Here is an 11,064-nt window from a genome sequence, read left to right as displayed (position 1 = left end):
TCTATTTTGTTTATTTTAGCATGTAACATGCATTTCTGCTTGTTCATATATAGACTCTCTAACTGCAGTATCAGTGAAGAAGGATATAAAACTCTGGCTTCAGCTCTGAGATCAAACCCTTCACACCTGATAGAGCTGGATCTCACAGGAAATGATCCTGGACAATCAGGAGTGAAGGAGCTCAATGATTTACTACAGGATGGGCGCTGTAAATTGAAGACCATCAGGTGATAAATGCTTTCAAATATTTCGAAATAAGCCACTGATGTTTTCTGTATTGCAATTCAAAGAAATTAAACTCCTGAGAAATTCAACTTAATTTGAGTCTGACACAAGTTTTGTGCGACAATGACAAAACAAATGATTACATAATTTTTAGGAAATTATACTTATTTATTTTATCTGTACAATGCATATTTTGTCAATGAAACTGGAAGTAATTATCATAAATGTAAATTTAAGATTAAGATATTACATTAACTACACATTAATTCTACATTGTACTAGAGATGCACAATATATCAGTAGCATATATTTTATTGTTCAATCACTAGGGAAGATTTTACTGTAAGAGAATTTCCACTAATATTTTCTCAAATAAGTAGTTGTGGTATATTTGTGTTTACCAGAGAAAATCTGCGAATGATTGGCATATTTGTCAGGCAGTGTCGCATGTTTAGACCAAATTTTCACATCACATCTCTGTGGGAGTATTATTTTTTTGCTCATTTTCATTGTCTACTGTAAGTAAATTTGTGCTGTTTATGTATTCTGTTTGTGTGTTGAGTAATAAGTGAAAACACAACAAAAACATATCTTTCTATTTTCTGTATTACTTATATTACATGAAAATGGTATATGTATATCATTGCTTAAAGCAGATAAATGTCCAAATACAATGCAAGGTGCATAGATTTTGAAATAATCTCCACAGAGCGATATGAGACACTAACTTGGTTAAAAACAACAGTGTTGCATCTAAAAGTTTTTATACAAAGAGTGAATCTGCTTGTTGAATTACTAGTTAAAACATGATATGTTCTGTTTCATTTCCGAGGGGCTCCCATTAATTGTAAAATTCCTATTATGATTTTAAGTAATACATTACTTTTTTCTAATCTTTAATACTGCTTCCTGTAGGTTTTTGAAAAGTTCTGCTGCAGAGGAAGCATGTGATTATCTCACTAACGTTCTCGGTACAAGTCCATTATTACTGACAGAACTGGATCTGAGTGGAGATAAACTAGGAGATCTGGATTGGGAGAAGCTCTCTGCTCTTTTGATGGACTCTCATAGCAAAGTGGAGAAAATCAAGTGAGTAAACATGATTTATACATTATTCTCTGATTATTCATTATAAAAGCCTATCAGTCACATGTGTGAGCAGATATGAAGACCTGTCAATTTGATGTGTGTTAAAGATGTGCTAAATGATAAATATGTTTGTGTTTAGGCTGAATAATTGTGAGCTGACAGAGAAAAGCTGTTCAGTTCTAGCTATTGTTCTCTCCTCCAAAACCATCCTGAAAGAGATTAACCTGAACAACAGCCATCTGCTGGAATCAGGAGTCAAAGAAATCTGTGAGGGACTGAAGAAATCTAAGCTGAAGATACTGAAGTGAGTATATTTCACCATCAGCTACATTCAACACCACAGCATTCACATTTCAATTATACATATTTGAGTCCGCTCACCTCAAGAAGTGGGGGGATAAAATGTAAGAATAGTTTTTTAAAATGTTGTTTAACAGACAGTGGTTATAACTTTAATAACACTGGTTCACAATTACATATTTCCTACATTAAGCATGATATTGAGAAACAAACTCAAACCATACATATGCAACAATCACAGAATCTACTTTCTTAAGCCCTATTCGCATGGGATAAGTATTACCATGGTGACCTCTAGTTATTTGTAATAATTGCGGAGGTTGTATGTGATCTTAATCCCGTGCGAATCGGCCATGTCTGTTATTTGTGAAGTAAAAATTCCCCTGCAAATGACCTACCATATTTCGCCGAACGCAGAGGTCCCGTGATAATATTAGTCCCGTTTGAATCGGCATCTCTGTGATTTGGCGGGGTCGTATATAATGTTTCCTGTGCGTTTTTTTTATCAATCTTTCGAGAGTTTAGAAAGAAAGTATAGATGGTAAGAGACAAAGAAAAGAGGCAAAGAGAGTGAGAGCCCCAAGAATGGGAGCAAGAGAATCAAGAGACACAGCAATAGTTACAATCTTCTTTATCCCTTCCGTGACCATGTGACCAAAACCCAAATGTGAGATGTTTAAATTTACCAATCAGATAATTACAACTTACCCCACCATACTAAAGGTGTGACAATTAGAAGACACTTATGTAAACACATCTTGGCCTACAGGCCTTGATCATTATCAGCATCTCTTTGACTTTAGGTATTCCAAATGGTCCTTGGGGTAAGAAAGAGGGGGTGGAAAACAGTAAAAACAAATATTTTTGTTTATTTCAGTAAAAGCAAACGTCTTTGTTCATTTTCAAATATCTTGGATTATTTTTAATCCTACAAGCGCGATACCTGCGGAAATGAGTAAAATTATACACAATACCAGCAAGCAAATGAGATGGGGGAGTGAGAGGATTATGTCAATTCGCCATTGGAGAGAAGAGAATGGGGAGCTGGTATCGGTTTATCGATATAGATAAAAATATTGGAATCATTTCAGATATTTCAGTCAAAATATTTTTGATAACATTAGTAGGTTATCTCTGTGTTTGTGTTTCTCTCTAAAAGAGAGAGTAGGATAAATAAATAATGCATGCCAAAGATAATCAAAGGTAATTTAATAAAGAAAAAAAATAATTTGTCATTTTTTTCCTATTGTTTTCTTGGTTTTGTTTCGTTTGCTGTTGTAGGCTCTAAGGAACTTTGGAAATAAAATTAAGTAATCTGTTTATGATGTATATGAAAAGGAACTATAATGCAATCCAAACCTGTCTGAAACTATGTGTGAGTTGATTAGTTATAATTAATAACTGCAAAGCTAATGACAAAATAAAACTAGAGGCAGTTTAACTGCATATCCGATGATGTATTCAACTGTAGTGTGATTTAGTCAAAATAATTTTGTGATTCAGACTATTTTGCTGACATTAATTAATGTAAAATGCAGCAGTGATCATTTTACTTAAGGTTCTCATGTGTTCTAGACTTTCAGACTGCAGCATTACAGAAGAAGGTTATAAAGCTCTGGCTTCAGCTCTGAGATCAAACCCTTCACACCTGATAGAGCTGGATCTCAGAGGAAATGATCCTGGACAATCAGGAGTGAAGGAGCTCAATGATTTACTACAGGATCCAAACTGTCAACTGAAGACACTGAGGTAAATGCTTTCTACAAATATTAAAGTGCAATAGTTTTAAGATTTTATCTGAAAGAGAATTAAATTATTTTACCATATCTTTACATTCACATTTTACATTGTTGCATTTGGTGTGAAAATCTTTGTGATGATCTTTGTTATTGTAGAAGACAGCTCTGCGGTGTACAGTTGTGAACTATCAATGTACTTCCTTTGTTTCTAGATTATTACAAAGTCCTGCTGCCGATGAAGCCTGTCATTATGTGATTAAACATTTGGGTAAAAACCCATTATTCCTGAGTGAGCTGAATCTGAATACACATAAAATAGGAGACACACAAGTGAATCAAATCGCTGCTCTACTGCAGGATAAACACTGTAAAATCAACACACTGATGTGAGTATTGTGTCAATTTATAGATACACATTTAAGGTATCTCAAACAAAATCAGTTGACCAAAACAAATTAATTCTCAGTAATTACTGTACAGTATGTTGTCATCAAGTACTTTGTGGGTGTACAATCCCATAACCAGAGAAGTTGGGACAATAAAATCAAAAATGTGTGATTTGTTAATTCTCTTGAACCTTTATTTAACTGACAAAAGTAAAGAGAAAAGATTTCCAAAAGATTGCAGTATTTGCAAGCAAAGATGGGTCATGGCTACGTAAAACTCGTAAAACTCTTCTGCAATCCAATAATCGCAAAAAGCTTTGTAATTTCTTTGTAACTTTTAATATGAAGCAACGTATCAATTTTAAAATTCTGTTAATTTTATTATGAAATTCAAACAATAAATGTTTATGTGCTCTTAAATGCACGTGACAGATCACTGTAGCTGCCTCAGCTCAGGTGTCTTCATTATTTAATGTGTGTTTGAATAAATCTGTCATGAAAACAAGTTATTACAGTTTATTGTCCTTTAAATGTTTACTATATTTCACAATCAAAAAGTTGATATAAAACTGCCTTATGTACAATTGAAATGTTTGTACTATTCAGTTTTAGCTATTTGAGTGTAGATTAGATTGTAGTTTGATGAATTAATTGATTGTTTCGCCCAAGTGCATCCTGAATTTTTGGTTTTGATTTTGGCCCAGAATGTTCATTTTGATGCATCCCTAGAATTTAGTTCTTTCATCATCTACATACGTAATATTGTGAAAAGATTCAGGGAATCGAAAGAAATCTTAGTCCGTGTAGAGCAAGGCAGGAAACTTCTGTTGAATGTGCGTGACCTTTGAGCCCTCAGACGGCATTGCATGAGAATCCATCATACTACTGTGTTAAACACAGCCACATGTGCTCAGGGGTACTTTGGAAAACCGTTGTCACTTAACACAGTCTGCTGCTGCATCAAGAAATGCCACTTGAATCTCTGTTACTCAAGGAGAAAGTTATACATCAGTTCTATGCAGAGATGCTGCCAAGTTCTCTGGACCTGAGACCATTTGTGCTGTGGTCAGGTGAATTCATGTTTCAGCTTGTTTTTGGAAAAGATGGATATTGAGTTCTCAGTCCCAGATGAAAGGGACCATCCAGACTTTCATCAGTGACAGGTGTAAAAGCAAATATCTATTATGGTACTACCACTGACATGGAGGCATCTATTGGGATTACAGAGACATGTACTTCCATCAATATGACATATTTCCTGGGGGAAAAAAGACAGTTCCAGGCCTCATTCTGCACGTGCTATAACAGTGTGGTTTTGTAGACACTCTACACCTACAGTACAGATCTGTCTCTTATTGAAAATATATAGGCCATTATGAAAAAAGGAGAATCAGACAGTGATGACCACAGACTGTTAAGCAGCTGAAGTCTTGTATTAGACAAGATTGTGCAAAAATTCCATTTGCAAAACTGCAACAATTAAAAAAAAAAAAAAACTGAAAAGTGTAATTAAAAGGAAATGTGATGTGACACAGTGGTAAACATGTCTCTGTCCCAACTTTTTTTGAGTGTTTTGTATAGCCATCAAAATTTGTTTATATTTAAAAAATATAATTAAGTTGGTCAGCAAAAACACTGGAAATAATTTCTTTGTACTTTTTTTCAGTTAAACAAAGGTTCAAGAGAATTAACAGTGCATTTTACCAAATGTCCCTATTTTTCTGGAAATGGGGTTGTAAATTCTCTCTCTCCTGTTGATCATTTTAGGCTGCGTAATTGTGGTCTTACAGAGGAAAGCTGTTCAGCTCTCGCTACAGTCCTGAGATCAAACTCAAGTCTGAAAGAGCTTGACATGAGCAACAATAATCTGCAGGATTCAGGAGTGAAGAAACTCAAGGTTGGATTAGAAAATACAAACTGTAGACTGGAGAAACTCAGGTGAGTTCAACAAGCCACTAAACTTGAATGTTTTTTTTATTATATATATATATATATATATATATATATATATATATATATATATATATATATATATATATATATATATATATATATATATAATACAATTTGTGTTTTAACAGTAAGAAATATGGTTTCATTATATTTTTATAAATTATATAAATTGTCTTTTCTGTAGGTTTTCAGACTGCAGTATCAGTGAAAAAGGATATAAAGCTCTGGCTTCAGCTCTGAGATCAAACCCTTCACACCTGATAGAGCTGGATCTCACAGGAAATGATCCTGGACAATCAGGAGTGAAGGAGCTCAATGATTTACTACAGGATCCAAACTGTCAACTGAAGACACTGAGGTGAGATATGATGAAAAATACATAATTCATTATTTTCAGGCTAAATATTCATGCAAAATATTTTGTCAGTAATACAATAAGCTACACAAGTTTTTGCACTGTGGAATTAATGACTAAATTTCAACAGAGATTTGTTTTGGTGCAATGGTACTGATGATATTTAGCAGTATGGTATTAGGTGTTTCTGAAAGTACTGTAGTTTAATTTCCATTAAGTCCAGATTCACGGTATCACTGTTTCTCTACAGCAGGTCTGTGAGTCTCCAGATGTTCACAAAAATGCAGTTTCAGAAGCCAGTTTTCTGTGCTGATGTTTCTCATACTCCTGAAAGCCAGAAAGACCCTTTAACTTTCATCTTCCCTTCTGCAGGTTTTTGAGAAGTCCTGCTGCTGATGAAGCCTGTCAGTATGTGAGAGGAATTGTGGGTAAAAACCCGTTACTCCTGAGAGAGCTGAATCTGAGTGGACATAAACTTGGAGACACACGAGTGAATCAGATCTCTGCTCTACTGCAGGATAAACACTGTAAACTCAACACACTGATGTGAGTGTTTTATTTTAATGGTTTAAAATGTTGCATTATTTTTTATATTATTTTTACAGTAGTGGATAATACTATTTCAGTAGTATTGAAATATTTTTTTCTCTTAGCAACTACTAGAAAGTTAAATATTAAAATTAAGCAGATCATTTATAACAAAAACATGTACAATTAGATAAAAAAAATAACTTTTACTGATTAATTCTGTATAATTTAAATTTAATTACACATATATGCAGGGCTGTCAACTCTCACACATTCAAACACTGTTCTCGGGCTCTCACGCCACATATCCATTTTCTCACTCAGTGAAAAATCTCGAAGCAAAAGAGGACACTAACACCGACAGACAAGACAGAGCAGGTTACTTTAAAATAAAAACAAAGTCTTAGCTTTCAAATTGTCAATTTTATTACAAAATTTGAAGAAAATACCAATTTGGCGCTCTTAAACATTATCGCTATAGCGCCTCAGTTGCGGCATGTGAACTGATCATCTCTTCCTCTACTAGTTAGTAAATAAACTCAAATGAACAAGAAGGTATGTTGAAAGATACAGTACAACTTACTGAAATGTATTATGTCTCATTTAATCAATCTATCAGTGTTTTAACCATGGAAAGAGGTCAGTAAAAAAGCTGGAGAACATTTAATGACCATATTATAGTAGTTAGCTAGAAAAATACAGTAACTATAGAGTGGAATATTTTAAATAAATATACACACTATATTAAATATTTCTTTAAATATTTTGTACTCTTATCGCTAAAAATATCATTTTATTATTATAAAAACAGCATTATATTAATTTGAGTTGTTAATTTGAACCTTTAATGATACTAACTGCTGAAGTTTATGTTTACAGCATTAGTTGAGATCATTTTTCCTTAAGAAAAAATATCATGTAGCTACTGTACCTGATATTTATCCAAATTAATCTATGCTGAATCAAGATCAGAATCAAATCGCAAGCTTAAAATAAAATAAAATAAAAACTGTAGCCTACCAGTCATACTATGTAAACATTGTAACATGTTGTCACTAAACGTGCCAAATGTTTTGACAATCACAATACACTTATTGTGATGCAAGGGTTTTTTTTTATCGTTGTCCTCTCTCTTTCTGTCTTCAGTCTGTGTGGATGCAGTATTACAGAGAAACAGTGTCTCAGTCTGACTTCAGCTCTTTGTTCAAACCTTTCACATCTGAGAGAGCTGGACCTCAGTGGAAATGAACTAAAAAACAAAGGAGTGAATCACTTATCTGATATACTGACAGATGTACGCTGTAAACTGGAGAGATTGAGGTCAGTAACATTCACAAACAAGAATCAAAATGCTTACAGTTTTTCTCGATTGCTTAAACACTATAACCAGGCTTTTGAACTAAAATTTCAAAACCATAACGCCATTTATCAAAAAGCACACCCATTTCACTAAACTATAAACACTATTCCCTGTTTTGACACATGAGTCAGATTTGTTGAACTGTCACTGCAAAACTCTACACACAAATCCCTTCATTTCTCATTGCTTAGACCATGTTGTCATTTAGAAAGCACTAGCATTCAATATTGTTCACTCAAGTCAGCACAGCTTCAGCTCAGTTAGCACTAAGAGTCAAAATTTAACACACATCAATCAGAACCTTCAATAGATATATAAAAGGGCCCAAATCCGTTTTTATTGCGTTTTGGAACAATGGATCCAGAAAGACATGAAGGAAGAGGGATAAGAATGAGGAGGAGGAAGGGCAAGAAGACAAGCAGTCTCAGATGAAATTCAAGCCACTAGTTGCCCATGTCTTTATCAATGGTGTGATTATGAGGGAGGCTGGGCTACGAGTAAGGCCAAATTTGAGTCACTTTACCGTCGCCTCGAGAACCTTCAGGGAGGTGTGGTGGCAAACAAAATTCTATCACTGAATAAGAGACAAACATTTCCAATAGTCTTTGATGAGGTGTATTTTCTTGCAAGAAAAGGCCAGCAGTCGTACAGTCACACAGAGTGGCTGCAGAGTGTGACAGTGAAGAGAGGGCATCCTTTCTCCTTTATAGTCTTGACTCCCAGAATGTTATCTTTCTAGGCAAATGATGGTATTTCAACCATATGTGGAACATTCTTAGACGTGTTCATCATATTGTCTCCTTGAGTGGAGACCCTCCTGTCACGTCCCAACACTCTTTACCATTCCAATACAATTCGAATTCCATATTAGAATATGGTTTGTGTGTGCTCTTTTACTGTCATATGTTGGTCACACACATCTTACTGTAAGTAAATATAAAAAAAAATAGAGGATAGAGTAAAAAAAAAAGAGTAAAAAAAAAAGAGAGTAAAACAGGAAAAAAAAATATTTTTTGTGTGTGTGTGTTTTCTGTGTATGAATAAAAATGTCTTTTGTGTTCATCATGTGAAAAGGTTTGTGAGGGGGGAACCGCAAGCAACATAACTGACCAGTTTTGGAAATGTTGTTTTGAATTTATTGCACCAGTGTCTTAGACTATGTTGTAGTGTGTGTGATTTTGAGGGCTTGTGTGTCCTGTCTGAGGGCAAAGTTTGGTTTTTCAGCAAGAGTGAATGGTTTTGAGTGTAGAGCTTCATTTTGACCTGAAAATAGGATGTTTGGGGAATTGGGTGAGACGTTATGGATTTGTGTTTATAGTTTTGAGAATACGAGGCATACACTCTAAAAACTGCTGGGTTAAAAAATAACCCAACCTTAACCACACCGCTGGGTCACTATTGGACAGAACACGCGCTGGGTTGGTTTGACCCAAGTGCTGGGTTTTACCATTTAACCCATATTTCTGGGTCATTCATTTGACCCAACCAGTGGGTGAAATTAACCCTCTTGCTGGGTTAAGTCTTACTCATGTGCTGGGTTATTTCTTGTCTCATTGCCTTAATAAAATTAGTAACAAATATTTGTTATATTACGAATGTAAAATAATTATTATCTCTGTAATACAATAAACCAGAGAGGCCACTGTATATGTGATTTCAATCTCATTTTTATTTTTATTTATTTTATACATTTCTTTAATACTTTTCTTTATCGAATACAAATGTTAATCAATGTCAAAGGTCTGACATGTCCCCCTCGTCTCATTCCTGATGCACAGAATGTGCAGCAATTCTCCAGTCATCTCATTTAGTAAATATTCAACCATGTTGGTCCTCACCTGTTGATTACACAAGTCAAGTAAAGTAAAAAATCTTTATTTATATAGCGCTTTTTACAATACAGATTGTATCAAAGCAGCTTCACAGTGATACTGTAACATGAAAATAATACAACAAAGTTTGTTTCTAGAAGAAAATTGCGTCATCGTCCACCTTAAGGCAAATCAATAATATTGTTAAATATTAAATGTCCCCAACTAAGCAAGCCAAAAGCCAAGGCAAAACCTTGGGAGAAGGCTCAGTCGTTCAGTTCTCCTCTGGCCATCGAGCAAACAGGCAGCATTACAGGTCAGAGGTCAGATTGAATAAGAACATTCAGAATATTTATCCAGTTCCATCTGGTTGGAAGTCGGAGTCATCACACCGGTATGGAGACGAGTTTGTTGAGGATCAGTCATGTCGATGAGGCCTTCACAGGGCTGATGAGGCTGGCACTTAAGGGATGCGTCATGGATGGGTCCAGGCGCAGGTCCACCTTCTGATCTGGATACGGCCCGGATCCGGCTGACTTCAGTAAACTTTAGAATGAACAGAAAGACAAACATTAGCATAGATGCCATTCTTCTTATTAAATATGAGTACATCAGGTGTTATAGGAAAGTGTCCCCGGTTCCGGCTGACCTATGCAGCCTAATAATCATTTAACTGATTTGAATAATTGAAATGTATAATGTTCTATATGAATGCCAGGTAAAAGAGATGCGTTTTAGTCTAGATTTAAACTGATAGAGTGTGTCTGCTTCCCGGACAATCACTTAAGAGTGTTGCAATAAAACTGACATGCAAGTTAAGCTTTTTTTTGTGGAAGTATCAATTTATTATTGAATATGCAATTAAAATTATTGCAAACATTACCAAATGACCAAATTTGAAAAATAAACAAAATGTGTATTCAGTATTTGCAAACTGAATTATACTAATAGTAATAAAAGAGTAATTTGGACAAATATTATCAACATTAAGGCATTAAAATAAAACATTACTTTATTAAAAGTAAAATATTACTGTAATGTTGAGTGTCTTTAACATTAAAACTCACAAACCCACAACGATGCTCGTTAATCTCCTGACTGGCAGCGCTGATGATCGCCTCGTTTAGATGTTACACAATAAAATGAAAGATGACATGCATTTACATTTTTTAAGTTTTAAATATTGACGATCATTCGTTCAACTAAACGGGTATAATTTTCTTCTCAAAACCTGTCCATTTATTTCTCCTTTCCTCAGTCGCTGTTTATAAAGATTGCAAGTAGTCATACATTTACTAAAAAAAACTAGGCTATATCA

General features: G+C 34.6%; 1 protein-coding gene across 2 annotated transcripts in view; it reads left to right on the top strand.

Moving 5' to 3' along the window:
- The first annotated feature begins 57 nt into the window (after window positions 1-57).
- LOC311085633 (uncharacterized protein) overlaps window positions 58-11,064 on the top strand; it is a 28,877-nt gene continuing 17,870 nt past the window's right edge. For both annotated transcript variants that reach the window (XM_084118174.1, XM_084118173.1), the window contains exons 1-9: window positions 58-227; window positions 1,141-1,314; window positions 1,454-1,618; window positions 3,190-3,363; window positions 3,566-3,739; window positions 5,507-5,677; window positions 5,877-6,050; window positions 6,420-6,593; window positions 7,722-7,895. In XM_084118174.1, coding sequence (XP_083974300.1) covers window positions 1,283-1,314; window positions 1,454-1,618; window positions 3,190-3,363; window positions 3,566-3,739; window positions 5,507-5,677; window positions 5,877-6,050; window positions 6,420-6,593; window positions 7,722-7,895 — 1,238 coding nt within the window. In that variant the 5' untranslated portion in view covers window positions 58-227; window positions 1,141-1,282. The remainder of the gene's footprint in view (window positions 228-1,140; window positions 1,315-1,453; window positions 1,619-3,189; window positions 3,364-3,565; window positions 3,740-5,506; window positions 5,678-5,876; window positions 6,051-6,419; window positions 6,594-7,721; window positions 7,896-11,064) is intronic.

This window comes from Abramis brama (assembly GCF_963993115.1).
Source record: "Abramis brama genome assembly, chromosome: 6".
Classification (NCBI taxonomy): domain Eukaryota; kingdom Metazoa; phylum Chordata; class Actinopteri; order Cypriniformes; family Leuciscidae; genus Abramis; species Abramis brama.
The sequence above is the reverse complement of the archived record's forward strand: the minus strand, read 5'-3'. Positions and strand labels throughout refer to the sequence as shown.